This window comes from Lepisosteus oculatus, chromosome 12 (assembly GCF_040954835.1).
Source record: "Lepisosteus oculatus isolate fLepOcu1 chromosome 12, fLepOcu1.hap2, whole genome shotgun sequence".
Taxonomy (NCBI): Eukaryota; Metazoa; Chordata; class Actinopteri; order Semionotiformes; family Lepisosteidae; genus Lepisosteus; species Lepisosteus oculatus.
In genome coordinates this window covers 1,305,652-1,322,077 of record NC_090707.1, presented here as the reverse complement: position 1 = coordinate 1,322,077, position 16,426 = coordinate 1,305,652, and the positions used below count along the sequence as shown (strand labels likewise).

Sequence of the window (16,426 nt, the reverse complement as noted above, 5' to 3'; positions counted from 1 at the left end):
AAATAAATACACAGTACAGTCTGTGTATATAAAACAGATAATCCATTATATACAGTATATTTGAATATGAATTGAGATGTTTAAAGTAAAAAGTCCTTTACCTCTGTATGAGCATTTTTCTTCTCAGGAGATTCTCATAATTCATATTTGTCTATTTTCCCATCAGCAAAAACCTTTCTGTAGATATTACAAGTACATCATACAGCATCTGCCTGTTTCTCAAGTACAAGAGGCGAATTTTACCCTGCAGTGAAAAACAAAGCCTTATATTCTACAGCAGCTTTGAATCCAATTAGAATTCTGATAATGCTCCATTAAACCCAGGAATTAGCACTCAAACATGACATTGTGATATGTCCATTAATAATGCATTATATATTTATTTTTAGGACACTTGGATAACATTTCTGACAGGGCTTTAAAACTTTATTTCATTTCTGATTTCGAGTGCTGGAAATGGCTGCTTAATAAAGCTGAGCATAACTGCTGGACATACAGTACAACTGTGTGCAGTCATTTTAAGATGATTAAAATAAAATAGGCAAAAGAGAAAAATAGCTATTTCAAAAGTATGGTGGTATAAATCATCAAATAAAGCACATGTTTGCATGTGTCTGAGCTTCAGACTATGATAAGGTAATTATGATATTGTAAAGAGAGCATTGTCATTGTTGCATTAAACCTTTACTGAGTCACCTCTGAATGAAGGCCTCCCATCGATTTGTTTGCCCATTGCTACTACCCTCCATCTTGCTCGTTCCAATTGATTGATCTTACTTTCTTGGTCACACTTTGACTCGGTGTTTAGTGTTTCCTTGATCCAGGGATGATGTTTTTGATACAGTATGAGTAAAGCCCTTTGCCAATGTATTATTGTAGTCTTATTATAGTTTTCACCCTCTTGTTTGTGCTCTAACACATTTGTCTAGGTTTTTTAAGCATAGGCATTCCTTGAATCTTTGGGTCACCTGTAGCTTCTGCATCATTTTGGTGTTCAGTGTTCTGGTTTCACATTTATAATGTAAAGACAGTTCACACTGGCAAAAGGCTTTCCTTTTAATGTAAAAAGACAATTTCTTAAAAACATATTTCAGAATACAATGACAAATGTCGTGAATACTTGTCTCTAAATCAATAAAAAGTCACTGACAAACTTTGGAAAATGTATAGTTTTGTTCTTTTATTAAGAGATTCTTTGAAAGGACACATGTTTTTGTTTTTTTTCTCCCTAAGATGAGAAGACGTGCGGACCTCATGAATTCTGTTGTAAGAATAACAACTGCATCCCAGACCACTGGAGGTGTGATGGTCAGATAGACTGTGGAGACGGTTCAGATGAAGAGAACTGCGGTAAGAACTTGTCTTTTCTTCCGTATTTTTGTTTTGTTTTCTTCTGTCCATCAAAACAGACAGGAAAGCACATGATGATGAAAGAACACAAGAAATCATGATCATTATGGTGATGTCCATTTGTAAAAAGTATATTGGTTGTGCTGTCACAGAAATGCAAATACTGGTTTACTACTTAGAATCATGATTAGCCTTGAGTTCAGCAACACACAGGATGAGCTTTGGATCTCTTAGATTAGGGCTATTAGAATCTTAGAAATCTGAAATTTGCTAAATCTCCTGTGTTCACTCATGCACCTGAATGCCAATTCAAATTAAAAACATAAGAAAGGTAATGACTGCGAGGTGGCTATTTAGCCCATCTGTCTTATTGGGTTTTAGTAGATCTCATCCAGCCATTTCTTGAAAGAAGCCAGGTATCAGCTTCAGAATTATGGCAGCGTATGTCGTTCCGCATTCCCTTTGTGTAAGAACATTAAATAATAAAGGTGTGTGGTACCACTTCTGTTCTCTTCATGATGTTAACATGCACTCAGAGCCTTTTTTAGTCATTTTTCTTTATTCAGGCCTTTCTGCATGGCACCTCACAAGATTCACTGACTCTTTTCCAGTCCGTTGCCTTTACTGCTTACAATCAGACTTACGATTGTGCCAGCTGGGCTGTTGCTGAGCTAATAAAAGTTTCCTTTAAAAAGCATGTATGGATGTCTGAAAAGATAACCAAATCTATTACTCATAAATACCTTATTAGGCCTTGGCAGTATATTTTGAAGTTGTATAGGTTCATGGTTGTTAATATATTTATTTTATTGATTTCTAAAAGGAGAGAAAAAAACAGAACAGTCTAGTCAGTGTATTTGTTTTGCTGTTGTGCTACAGTATATAGTATATTTCCATTGCAATCATCCATTGTATGAATACAGAGGTAATCTATCCCCAGTTTTAAACCCTTTGATTTCACTGAGGCATAGGAATAAGCTACAAGGACTGCTGGCATTTAGTGACTGTTCAAAATCAGAGCACAAGGTGGTGAAGCAGTGAAGAGCTGGAGTCTCACACCTACAGTACATTTCATCCGATAGGACCCTCAGTCATTAGTCTGATGTTTTCAGTGAGAAATGTCCATGCCATGTTCTCACTGCTATTCCTCGGATCTTCATTGCTGGTATTGTGTCATTTAGTCCTCTAGTCTAATTTGAGATGTACTGTGAGTACAAAGACCTAATAACCTCATCAACTTGTTACTTTTTGTTACATATTCAGAGTATTATAACCACTGAAAACAGAGACACAGCTCTTAAAAAATAATGCTGACTCCATTAAGACTACTCCCAAAATGAGCAATTATCTTCTCAGTATGGTTAGAATTGGAGCTCTACCTATTGTCATCTTATTAATTATTAGCTCCCTTATTAGCACCCTTTAGGTACTGTACTTCCTTTGTTCTGTTTTTGAATGCCTTTGCAATGGGACTTTCTGATTGCTCAGTGTAATTAAGCTGGTTCAGCCCCATGCCCCTTTTATGCCAAAGATAAAAGGCATGTGACAAGCTCTCTTTATCACAGAAACTAAATTTAATTTTCTTTTGCTTATCTAAATTCTAAGTTGCCTAATAAAAGTGAGTTAAGTAATAACTAAAACACTAGCAACATTTCACATTTGTGTCATTGTTGTGATAATAAATGGTTTTAGAATTTTAGATTATATTTTAGGAAAGAACATTTCTAAATGTGCCCTTTAATTGTCCTTTTACCAAAGATTAGACTGGTGATTCTTTGAATCATGATCTTTTGAAAACATAAATAACCACTGGCTGGAATGTGAGGAAATAGAAATTGCCTTTTGAGTGGTGAAGTCTGATACTAATCTCTAGATACATAGAAATTTTTCTAATAAAGCCCACTAGATGATTGATTTGAGCACTGTCCAGATGTTTTATCTCTGTCAAGAGAAATATTTGGGAAGCTTTTAAATGATGGTAAAAAGTACATTCACAATTAAAGGAACTTCTTAGTTTATATTTACCTTAAACCATCAATATTAAACATTTGGTACCATTTATTTTTATGATATTTCTTGGCTGTGCTCCTGAAGGAAATATTAAACTACATAAATAAGGAACATTATTTCATATAATATAAATATAATTGCAGAGTCTTATTTATTTCTGATATTGTTTGCAAAAGTGGCAACCTAGGTTGTAAAGATTGTAAGAAAATCCAGCTTATGATATAAAAAGAGGTTAGAAACTGTCAGCTGTGTAACTCTTCTGTTTCAATGCACCAATTAATAATTACTTCAAGCTGCAGTATTAGGAAAATATGCAAAGTTGGTCACCTTGCTTATCAACACAAAGGTCTTGATTTAATCTTCCCAATTTACAGTAGAGTGAAGGTCTCCTGATTTTATTTTTCTCAGGTTGGAGACTAAGCATACAGGAATTAATAAAGTTTTCTCTGCAGCCATCACCCACAAATGTCACTGCTTATAATGCACATAGCAATAGAGTCCGGATGTGTAAAAGGCAATAATCAAGAAAAGCTGGCAAGCAGGGAGAGCCTTTTTGTCATTTCAGTGCAGAAAGACGCAGACCCAACAGTAAGTCCCACTAACAACAAAAAAAAAACAGGGTGATATGGCCATGAATTGCAATTTATTGAGGATTAGGAAGTGTTTCCTTACTGTATTGCTCATATTGTTTTGTCTTTGGTTTTTTCTCCTTAGAACCTCCGACTTGCAATTCGAAAGACTTTGTCTGTGCGAATGGGGAATGTGTTTCGGCACGATTCCGGTGTGATGGGGATCACGACTGTGCTGATAGTTCTGATGAGGTTAGTGAATGGTCATAATGATCCTTTCCACTGCTGCTACTGTATATTTTAGGGTAATTGACATTGGCGTGCAGATATTAAAAGTGACGTTTGAGCAGGTACAGTAGCTGCTTCAGCATGAGTAGGCTGTGAAGGAACAGGTGAAGATTCATTCCATGTTGAAAGGTGAAGAAAATAAAAGAGACACTTTTTTGGCCATGGAGCCTTCTTCAGATGAAGGCTCAAAAAAGGCTTATTAAGAATGCTCCATAGCTGAAATGTGGTGTTTGTTTTCTTTACCATTCAGCATGGACTAATATTTAAAATGAGCCAGTCCCAGCCTTGCTTTGCCACAGGTGAATTAATAATATAGTTTTTGTTGCTCCCTGTTTTCAAGTTAGAAGAATGCCTGTACTTTATAAACCTTTTTGAATCCTACAGTACTGTATGTTACTGCCAGAAAATGTAATTTATATTGTAAGTAGAAAATGGTATAGTCTGTCCAGCTGTCATTAAAAACCTCCTTAATCCTGGAGCACAGGGTATGGACACAACTGTATCCAGTCTATCACAGAAACAGACTTATTCTGCATATCTTCAGAAAAACCTGAGCAATTGGAAAAACACTTGAGAATAATGTGCAAATTCCACTTAGAAAGCAGGTTCAGTCTGGAACAGAACCAAGAACTCAAGAGCTGAAAACACCCTGTGTTCTATTTAAATACCAAAATCTTTTTCCATCACCAAAAAAAATTCAAGTATGCAAAAATGATCATATAAGTTTGCTTTTCAGTTTCAAAGTGTTCTTTTGCATGTTGAAATATTTTGTTGTAATTAAAAAGAGCTTATCTTGTCTTAATCTTATAAAATATGTTTTTGTAAATTTCATTTCTTTCATTTCTGATGACTTCAACACCAAAAGAAACACATGACTCTGAACTTTCTTAATAATGGAAAATAATTTAAATGACTTATTTATCTGTGTAGCAATAGACACATACAAACACTTTAGTTAAACAGCTGGAATCAAGAATGAAATACTGCACTATACAAGAACAAATTGAATTCACAACTTAATTGGATGAGGATGACTAATTCAGGGATACAGTGGAGAATGTACTTAAAGAGCAACCTACAAGTTCCGAAGAGCAAACCAATACATTATTTATTATCATCTCTGCTGTGTAAGGTTACTCTTATGTGTGTATAATTACGGTGCCCACGAACACAATTATTCCCATGCGACTGTGCCCACAAAAGCTTCTCAGTACAATGGAGGGGCAGGACTCGCTCTTGCTACTCATGTGAGTCAGAATGTGCATTTTTTCAATTCTGAGTGAAAAACATGCGTTAATCTTTGCAGAGAAAGATCACAGGAGGGGACTGTTCATCTGAAAGCTGTAGAATACAAACATGTCAAAGTTTAATGTTTTTCTTTTTCAACACATTCTTCTAGGACATTATGCAGTAAGTAACACAGTAAACATGAATCTTTTCATTAGAATAATGTACATGAAGTAATAATACAAATATTAGGCCTATCTTTTTGTTTCTTACAAACTATAGTTTTAAATTACTATATAAACCACCACTGATATTCAATTTTTTTAAGAAATTAGAATTTTCCATTATATTTTTAATTATATACCCACTCAACTTGAAAACGCCAGCCATTTAAGAAAAAGCCACAGCTACAGCCTCTTTACTGTATAGGGAGAATGAGGATCTGCAGACATGTTCCCTGGCCCACCTGCCTGGCACAGTCATTCATCTTTCGACACACCAGGAGCTCCACAGTGTCTGACCGAAAGTGCCAATTGGAGGAGAAGAAATATTTCCCGGATGTCACTGCATGCTCTCTCACAAGTCACATGGCAAAAGATTCTGGCCGACCACTGATCACCTACTCTAGATGAATTCTGCCATTAGTGTGCCTCCATACCCAGAATCCTGCCCTGAGGCTGCCTGCGGCCCACACTGGAGGAGCTGAGTCAAAAGAACATAAGAAAATCCACAAATAAGGAGAGGCCAACTGGCACATGGTATTTAGTAATTAATTGATCTGATCCAGCAGTTTCTTGACTGAAATGGGTATAGACGTCAACCGCATGACTTGTAGCTTGTTCCATACCCACACAACCATTTAGTGAAAGAAATGCCTCCTGTTGTCAGTTTTAAATGCATTTCCACATACAGTAGTTTCCACTCATGCCTTCTGGTTAGTGTTTCACTGGTTATTGTGAAGTAGTCCTCCGGGTTCACCTTGTCAGTACCCTTGAGAATTTTGAGTACGTCTATCAGGTCCCTCTGCAGTCTTTTCTATTCAAGACCATTAAGGTTTAGTGCCTACAGACAGTCAGTGTAGGATGCTAACTTATGCCCCAAGCCTGGCCATAAAGCTCAATGTACATTGGAAGCTAGCGCTTCCAAAATTGTACCCTTATGTACAGTCTCTATTCAGTTAATTTCACAAATTAACATGTTTTTCTCTGTGTTTGCAGAAAGATTGTGAAACACGTTGCTCGAAGGATCAGTTCCAGTGCTTAAATAACTTGTGCATTTCGCTAAAATGGCTCTGTGATGGTCAGGAGGACTGCAAGCTTGGGGAAGACGAAGACAACTGCGACCAAGGTAGAGATGCTTCATTACATTTTCAAACATGAAAATGCCCCCTTCACTCCAAACAGCAGTGCCACCCCCACACTCTCACTGGCTGCACATGCAGTACTGCAAGGCAACAGAGTGAACTCTTGCTTGAAAAGAGTTTTAAAAAAGGGTTGTTCAGTATCTGGTTTGTTGCTGCAAACCACAAACATACTCCAAGGAGTGTACAAGGCAGTCCAAGGAGTGGAAAGCACACCCACACAGTAAGAAAAATAAGCTAATATAAGCCAGATATAATTTTAGTTAAGTTGCAGTTCTTTAAAGTAGAAAAGTGTTCCCTGTTAAGCATACAATAATGATGAGAGTTCATCCTCTTCCGTATAATATTCATGAACCATGTCTTGCATCAGCTGCTGTAGGGGCACATCTGTGTGTGTTCCTTAATACATTATACTGTCTAAATGCCCTCAGATTGTGACCTTTACAGTACTTAGAAAAATTACTTGTACAGAAAAGACAAAAAGTGTCTCTCAAGAAAATGCTGTAATGTATTGTAACTAGGGGAAACGGGTCACAGAGCTCAATGTGAACAATATGAACATGTACTTTTTGAAACTATTATTTCCAATTCGGAAGCTTGTAATCATTTTAAAAAGAACAGTATTTAGGACACAGCTGCATCAGAGAGCAGGGGCATTACACTCTGCTTTCTCATTAGTGTATATTTCTTGAATGGAATAATTCCATACTGTATATGACTGATTTCATTACCTCTCCTAAGATTCCAGGTATTTACAGTAGTAAGTAAAGGAATGGCACAGTGATGGATGACTCGAAAGAGAGAAAAGTTGGGAACTATTGCATGAAAGGATAAATTCATGACGAGACCACAGTACTTTCCATCCATCATGTGCTGAACGCTTCATCGAAAAGGGTACTGGGAAGCAGGGGCAAAGGGGCAATTAATGGTGTTAAAATGCTCCTCCACTTTTTTAAGCTGCTACAGGTTCATTAATAGAAATCACAGAAGGGGGAAGGAATGTTTGGATCATAGCTGTATATTTTTTATGAACAAAGATAGCTTTTAATACATGAAAAAACGAAGGATTTGTCATTCGAAAACAGCACCATGCAAAGGCATTCATGTTACAGTTTTGGTTTTGCATATTTAAGGATTCTAAATAAAAAAACAATGATCAAGGAGCCACATACAGTATGTAAACCACTTCTCCCTGTGAAAGGTACAGTATGAGCAGATATCTGCAGCTATGTTTTGAGGCGGAATGACTGTCTAGAGGTTCTGTGAAAAGATAAATGATATTTCTGATTAGAACACCGCATGAGCTGAGTTTTTTTTCCATAAAGTACAGACACATTGTTTGCACAAATTTGCCAGGAAATGACCAGCTGTGTGGGTTGCATGTTAAAAAGTGCCTAACACCTACAGTAGGTTCATTAAAAAACTCCTGTACTGCTGTTTTCAAGTAAATACTCTTCAGTTAGTCATTCAGAACCTAAACTTTGTTTAGCTGTAATAATGCAATAGCAGTCTAACCAACACTGCTAATTAGCTGTGTACGTTTTTAATCAGTCAGCTCGAGTCTTGGAGAGCACAGGAAGTGTTTTTTCTTTTCAATGGTAACTAGAAAGATCAGAAGGGAGCTGGGAAAATATCATTTCTTTGCTTACTTATAGTGAAAAAGTGTCACTTAATGAAAAAAGATTTTAAGAAGCCCTTATAAGAAGGTAAGAAACATTTACATTTATTTCTATATCAAATTGTAGAATGACACTAAAACTCTTCCATTGCCCCACTCCATAAGTTGTCTCCACTGAGATGGGTTAAATATAGCATTATATTTTTAGGATTTTATTAATGTATCTAGGTTTAAATAAAATCATTTTCCTCAAACCAAATGGAAGTCAGTTAGTTTAATGTGTTGTTTAATTTTCCATTTACAAAATTGAAAAATTTAATTTTCTCTCACATATTCCTATTTCATCATCTTAAAATTATTAATTTAAACATGCAGTTGAACTTTCTTTCAAGATATGGAAAGCACATGTTCCTTTGTCCACTGATTGCTGTCCCTCCACACGAGTGTGTGTCAGGACATAATTACTTCAAAGCGTCTGGACATGATTCTCTAGGCGGTGTTAGTTTGGGAAGATATTGTGAATGTTATAAAAAAGCTTTCACGTATTTAGTGAAGGAAGTTTGATGGTTCGAGAGTCGAAGATTTCTGATGAAAACAGTGAGGCAGGTTGTCAGAATGCAGTTTTAAAACTTGGCTAATACTGGCAGTAGTGTGCATTCTTTCTTTCCAGCTATTTCCTAACAAACTGAAAAAAGCCTGGTGTGATGCAACAGGGCAGTTATTTTACTGCCTGGGAGGTCAACTCATTCTCTTATTTGTCTGGAACACAGATTTAACCATGAAAACATTACTTCAGACCTTTGAACTTTGCAGACAATCCTTGGAGTTACCATGTTTTGATGACAAAAAAACCCCAACAGGCATAGTAGTTATAATCAGCTGAAAATAAAGAACGATTCTGTGTGTAAGAGGGCAAAACGCAGAATTTATTTAATCTCTTCTGAGGACCTTTGAGGTTTTCTCCAAAACAAAGATTGAAAAGATTTGAAGAAAATGAGAAAGGTTATGAAGGAAAGGGGGCCCCTCAGCCCATCACCCACCTGTCTAGTTGTTAGTACTTGAATGATTCAGGAGCCTGTACCAAGATTCGTTTTAATGGTTCCAGTGACTCAGCATTTACACTCATCACCTTTTTTCTGAAGATGATCCTGCTCTCAGTTCTGAACTAAGTTTCATTTAATTTCCATTTATGCCCTCTGGCTTAGGCAGTATGTTGGGTTTTAGATGGAAAAGTTTGAAGTGACTTTGCTGGTGCCTTTCAGAATTCTGAAAGCCTCCATTTAATGTTTGGGAAATCTTGCTTGCCTGGGGGCAAAAAGATTCAATTGTTTCATTCCAGCCACACATGACTTCCCCTTCAGCCCTGCTGTATCTTACTCATTGTCCTCTCTGGATTATGCCCCATGCTGCAATACCTGCTTAGTGTAGTGGCAACCAGTAATGTACAGTATGTCATGGTGAAAATTTTCTAGGTGGGGTTTTATCGCTAAATTGTAAAATCTTAGCATGGCCTCCTTTAATGTTAAAGGAACAATCTAAATATGTTTCCAGGCATTTTATTATTTTTGCACCACTCCAAAACTGTCTGGATGTGTCTGCTGATGAGTCAGATTTATTTTAGTGGCATAAAATCTATAAATTAGACAGGTTTGCTAATGAGTACAAAACAAGGTTGTTTTGAAAAATCGGAATGAGTGGCGATCCTGAAACTGGTCTCTATGCTACTCCACACAGTGCCTCAGACCCATACTACTTTTCGTACAGCTGCTCTCTTGAGTTCTGTGCACTACCAAATTATTGACCTCTGTACGTTTATTGTCATTTGCCAACTGATTTCAAATTAAAAATTTCATTTTCAGATTAGTGGTTACATAAGGAAAGTTACAAACGAGATAGAGGTGATCTGAACGTGTGCACTGGATGGAAAATGATCTCTTAGCTCATGAAACTGATTTAGTTGCTACAGTAGTAGCTAATTGATCCATGGTTCTCACCCTGCCGAGATGAGAGGAAGTCAGCATCACAAAGCTTGGGTAGTTTGTTCCAGTCTGTCACAATGTAGAAACAAAGTGTACCCTATTCACAGATTCAAACGGATTTAGCAGTTGCCACATGTCTTCTGGATTGTGTTTCAATCCGTTGATTTTGAAGAATTCCACTTCTTTTAATTTGACAGTGCCTTTGAAGGTTTTTGAATATTTAAATCAGATCTCCTCGTAGTCTTCTGTGGTATCTCAAGTACAACTGGAGAAATAACCCAGGCCCAGGTTATGCATTGGGCTTCACTGCTCTGCGTGCGTCTCCAGAATTCTCCTGAAGTGTATTGGAACAGTCTGCAATGTGGGCCGTGGAAATCGAACTTTCCGTTGTACGCGGCTTTATGCATAAAGTACTGTAAACAGTCTTTGAAAAGAAGTAAAATGTTGTATCTATTTTCCTTGCTAGACATGTTTTCTTCTGGGAGGAATATGTTTTGTTGTGCTGGGAATTTGTCCTTAAACTGTATGGGGCCTCTGTCCGTTTACCTATGCTATACTGTCTCATCCTAATTTGCTACTCCTGGACATTAAAGAACAATGTTTAAGATAATAATATGGACATTTCTGGAAAAGCAATCCAATTATATCACATTATCATCATTAGTCTCCAGTGTTTTTCCATTTTCTTTTGAATTTATTCTACTTGATCTGCTTGTTGGCAAGATGCAGTGTTCTATATTCTTGGCATCCTTTTACAGATGACATGTTGAAAACTGACGCAGAAAGTCTTTCTCTCTGTGTGATGGATTTTTAATGCTGAGGATAACTGAATTATAGCATTATAAAGGGACTGCACCAGAGTGATTAAATGTGTATGAATAACACACTGTGTGTGTTCTAAATTAAGGTCTGGCACAATTTATCCAGAGGAAACTGTTACAAATCTGACTAGAATCTGCAGCACGTCACAGGTGTCTGTACTTGAGCATAAAAGTCATATGCATCTACTTCTTTTAACACATTGCAACACAAACATACAAGTCTCTTCCTTACACCATCTTACATCACCCATATTTTCTGTTTGTGTTCTCTGGTCCATTGGATTGAAATTGATGGTGTTGAATACTTTGATCAAGTGCTCTCATAGTATTCCCTTTTTCAAGATTTAAAAGTTGTCACATTTAGCCTGCTAGTGGAGAACATTCCTTGGAGGCTGGCTAAGTATCTAATTGTTCTTCTCTGGACTGATTCCAGAGCACTAATTTCCTTTGGATTGTACATTTTTATGTTACATTTCTTGATTTAAACTCTTTGCTTTTAACTACAGTATACTGTATATCATATCATTTATGTGCCTTTTTATTGCTTCCCCACAGTATCTGAAAAATAAAAATGATTTGTCAACATAAATACCTCAGTTATTTTTAATAATTATCTTTTTTCATCAGTGTTTCCCATCCAATACTTGTAACTAATGTTTTTGTTACTAGCACATACTGTATATTTTCACAGCCTTGGATTTCATCTAAATCATTTTGAATTTCCTTTGTGGTTTCTTCAGTTTGGCATTGTCTGTGAACTGGACTAGTTAACTAGTTTACTACAGTACCTTTACAGTAACTTTACCAGAATCTACATGAAGTATATCAGCAATAGTAGTGGTCTTAGTACAGATAGTACTGCTAGCAAACTTACTCTGCTAATTAAATCAAGTTTGAGTATTCATTCTTTACCTGCATTACATTGGATGCTTATAATTACAATTTACGAATTAATTTTAATGGGGAATTTTATCAAAAGCTTTCTCAAAATCAAAATATGTGATATAATAAGCTTCATAAGCTCATATCCTTGCAAAGCAATATAAACATTTTCGGAATCCACATTGACTATCATGAAGACTACAATTACCATACAGATTACCCTCTGGTTTAGTTCTAATTATTGTCTCTAAACCTTACATGTTATAGACGTAAGACTTAATGGTCTTTAAATACATGCGTCAGTTTTGTGGTATTTTTATGTGTAAGTGCTACCATAGCAATTTTCCAGCTGATGTGTATTAGCCCTGTCTTCACTGACTGCTAGAAGAGTTTTGTTTATGGGAAAATGAATAAAATCTGTCTTCCTTAATTAAGATTGATAGAATACAACTGGGCCTGATATATTTGTTTATCTTGAGCACATCAAGTTCCTGCAACACTGCTATGCCATTAATTAAAATAGATATCTGTCTTTCTTTAGTCTGCTGTCAGTTTTTGTTCCTTGGTACAGTACATACCTTAGTGAGATATCCGTTTAATACATCAGCCATTTTTCTGTCATTATTTAAAGTTTCCAATTAGTCTCTCTGAGACACTACTTCATTCTTTATTGAAAAAAATCATCAGAGTTTATTTATAGAACAGAGTCCACAGTGTGAGCAAATATCAAATTTCCAGTACTGAATACTTCCATGCAATTATCATATCTTATTTCCTCTTTGTGTTTTGTTAACATTACTGTAATTTATCTTACCCTTAGAAGTTTTCAGTTTGTGCAGGTTTTGTTACAAAACAGTTAAAAAACGTGTTTTACATCATTTTGCAATTAAAATAAATTGGGACACTATAGAAAGTGTCTGAATACTTTCAGAAGTATTCACATTGTACACAATGTGGTATGTGTAAAAATAATAGTGGAATAGTACAATAATCATAGTACTGTGTAAGTACTATACTATTAATAAGTAGTAATAGTAAAGCACTGTTTTTTAATAGTGCAGATTTCAGATACAAAGAACAGCAGCAATGATGGCCTGTTTTTCTGTGTCATTCACAATGAAATGAGCAGTTAGCCCACAGGAGAAATATCTACCTGAAGTGAATTATATTGCCTTTGGATTTTGCCCTTAGCCCGGAGGTCTTCTCCTGCTCGGTAATGTAGCATTTATTTTTACTTTACTGAGTGGCTCTATAAAGAGAAAACAAATTCACAAGATGGTTCTGAAGAAAATAAATTCAGAAGTCATCAGTCATTTTGTTATGTTATTGACTGTAGTGTATAGGCACTCATACTGTTTTTGTTACCTAGAGATCATCAGGTCAAATGCAATATGAGCAAACAATACTTGAAGAAATAATGACTGGACACAGCATCTTGATCTACGCCTTTGAGTCTGTGTGATTCACATTACTTAAGAATAAGAATTAAACTTCTATTTTTCTGATCTGAGCCACTCTGAGGGAAAGCTCAAAATCAAAATGCTGAAATTAAATGCTGACAGTTTATTTTATCTTTTTGGGAAACATTTTTGAGCCATCTGTGGAAGTAACTGTGAAGTGCACATTGCTAACTGAGTTACGCTCTTTGTCATTGACCATAGGTATTATTATTGAAGCTGCCAGCTGTGAGAAAGTCAGTTCCATCTTTGGCAGGTAGATTCTGACACCAAATATAGCCCCGTTACTTTGTTAATGTGCCAGACGTGCCACATGATTGACAAAAAGGGATTTAGAAAGGCATTTGTAGATTTTTTATTTATTCATGCCTAAAAAAAGTAAAGCACCAGTAAAACGATTTCCTAGATTAAGGAAATTTTGGAGTTGTGGTGTGTTTTAAGAGCAGTTACTGTACATCATGAGAGATCATTAATATTAATTTGTATGTTTTCCTCTTTGAAGCTCATAGGGTTCTACTAAAAGTTGTTCTCAAATACAAACACGGACAAACAGAATACAAAAGGCAGCATACTAAAGGGACAAAATAAAGGCACAGGTTTAGAAAACCTAAATATTGTGCATCTACTGATCTTCTAAATCTTTGTTTTGTTGTATAAGAAAAGATGTCTGAAGTATTTGCATTAAAGAACTTAATTTAATATTCTTTGAAATGGCTCTCACACATCTATCTGTAATGTTCTACATACTGTAAGTACTTTTAAAATTCTATAGTGTTTTAATGAAGAGCATTTTATTAGCTTCTTACAGATGACCCTGAAGAATGGTTACATTCTCACGCTGTCATTAATTGAGTAATGGCCAATAGCCTTTTACTCCTGTTGAGATCCAGCAGCTAGCTGTACTCCCTGAGCTGTGATGTGGATCTGTGAGTTTGCTTGGAATCCTCTGTAAATATCTGGCTTTGTATCAATCATTGCCATAGTGCTCTACCTTTTCACCCACTAATCAAATCAGAAGGATGTGAATCTCTTACTTTACTAAAGACTGGATTTTGTTCTACAAATGGGGGAGATCTGATTAAAATCTCATAGGTTAAGCTCATCTACAAAGCCCTAGAAAATCATTTGTAGGAAGAATATATTGGAGATTCAGAAGTCAGAAGCCATCCATTAAATTTGAAAATGCATTTTATTTTATCTGTTCAGCAATGACTGCAATGAAGTTGAGTTGAGAGGAGGAAGGGAACAAAGTATAGGCATTAACAGAAGTTGTTTTATTTTGAAGCCAGGTGTCTATAGATCTATGTGTATCCTGAATTTAAAAAGCGGGCGGTGAATTGACTTATTGATTGATCGATCGCCTGCTTGTCCACAGTGGTCCCGTCTTGCTCCTCGAGCGAGTATGTCTGTGCGAGTGGGGGCTGTGTGTCCGCCAGCCTGAAGTGCAATGGTGAGAACGACTGCACTGACGCCTCAGACGAGGTGAGTTTCCGGTCTTGCCTCACGTACCGCAACCTGAAACATACCTGTTTCATTATTCAAAGAGCTGTTGAAAAATCCAGAAGTAGCTTAAAAAGACTCAAACATTTATTTGCTGTCCGATGTGATTAAATTGCACGTTACTCATCGTTTTTGCCCTATTGTCCCTTTAGCTGTATCCTCACAGTGCCTTTTACTGTGCTTTTTATGGAAAGCGTGTTGGTTGATGTTCCTCAAACAGATCTTTTCAAACAGGTGCAGAATACTAAACAGTTGAAGAAATTGTGATTGAGATAAAAATTGACAAAAAACAGCAGAGGTAGAGATGACCTGTTATGATTTGTAGTTATTTTTATTGAATAAATATTCCAATGCACACATTCCTTCTCCTGAACAAAATATAGAGTAGTGGGAAGTTCCCTAGGGAAGTATTTAAAATGATCTCTGCTTACTGATGCACACATACTCTCCACTATCCTTCAGGGATTGGAAGTTATTTCAGTTTATTTTGGCTCCAGGTCTTAATGTTTTATCCTGCTTTAACCTCCACTCTGTTCTGTTCTTTTCTCAAGATGTGGACTTCACAGTTAAAATAATGTTAGTTTATCATGACTTAATGTTGAGTACATTTTTTAAAACAGCAAAACAGTAGCATGTGAATGCTCATCAAATTCGTTAATATTTATTTTTTTATATTGTATTCTTAATCTGTGCTTATTTTATGCTTTATAAGAAATAATATGTTTGGGAAACAAGTTTGGTTCGTACATTTACTGAAGCAGTTGGTTTAGCAAACCCCAAAGGGATTTTCTGTGATTAAAATAGCACTTTTTGCTCTGTGTCAGTAGTTCACAGTATACCTGTCACCTAATAATGGACGTTAAATGGGGCTCTTTTGAAATCCCAAGACACTACATGCTCAGAGACTTGTCTTTCCTAATGCATTATATATTAAAGCAATTTCAAGAGTAAGAAAAGGTCGAAATCTTTTACTAAAGGTGACACCCTTCTTAATTTAACCAATAATTCACATTCTGTCCCTATGGATGTCTGAGAAAATAAAACTCAGTATTCAAGGTATATACTTCTTCTACAAGTGCAAGGTAAAAACAGCAGTGATATTGTCTTATTCACTTTAAACCAGGCTAACCTCTAATCTTTTAAGAGAAGTTACTTTTCCTGTTTTTGATTGAAAACGTAAGCCAGACACACAAGGCAATTAAACCATTTCATGCTGTATCGACAGGGTGACTGTGTGAGAGAATGCAGAGAGGACGAGTTCCTCTGCCAGAACAGAGCTCACTGTATCCCTTCCAGATGGCGATGTGATGATGTGTATGACTGTGTGGATCGCAGTGACGAGGAGAACTGCGACCACGGTGAGTC

General features: G+C 36.2%; 1 protein-coding gene across 4 annotated transcripts in view; it reads left to right on the top strand.

Moving 5' to 3' along the window:
• The window catches only part of LOC102685206 (low-density lipoprotein receptor-related protein 1B), a 461,586-nt gene that overhangs the window by 398,603 nt on the left and 46,557 nt on the right, over nucleotides 1–16,426 (top strand). For all 4 annotated transcript variants that reach the window (XM_015358626.2, XM_015358625.2, XM_015358624.2 and 1 more), the window contains 5 exons: nucleotides 1,234–1,350; nucleotides 4,075–4,181; nucleotides 6,662–6,791; nucleotides 14,937–15,043; nucleotides 16,287–16,419. In XM_015358626.2, the coding sequence (XP_015214112.2) occupies nucleotides 1,234–1,350; nucleotides 4,075–4,181; nucleotides 6,662–6,791; nucleotides 14,937–15,043; nucleotides 16,287–16,419 (594 nt within the window). The remainder of the gene's footprint in view (nucleotides 1–1,233; nucleotides 1,351–4,074; nucleotides 4,182–6,661; nucleotides 6,792–14,936; nucleotides 15,044–16,286; nucleotides 16,420–16,426) is intronic.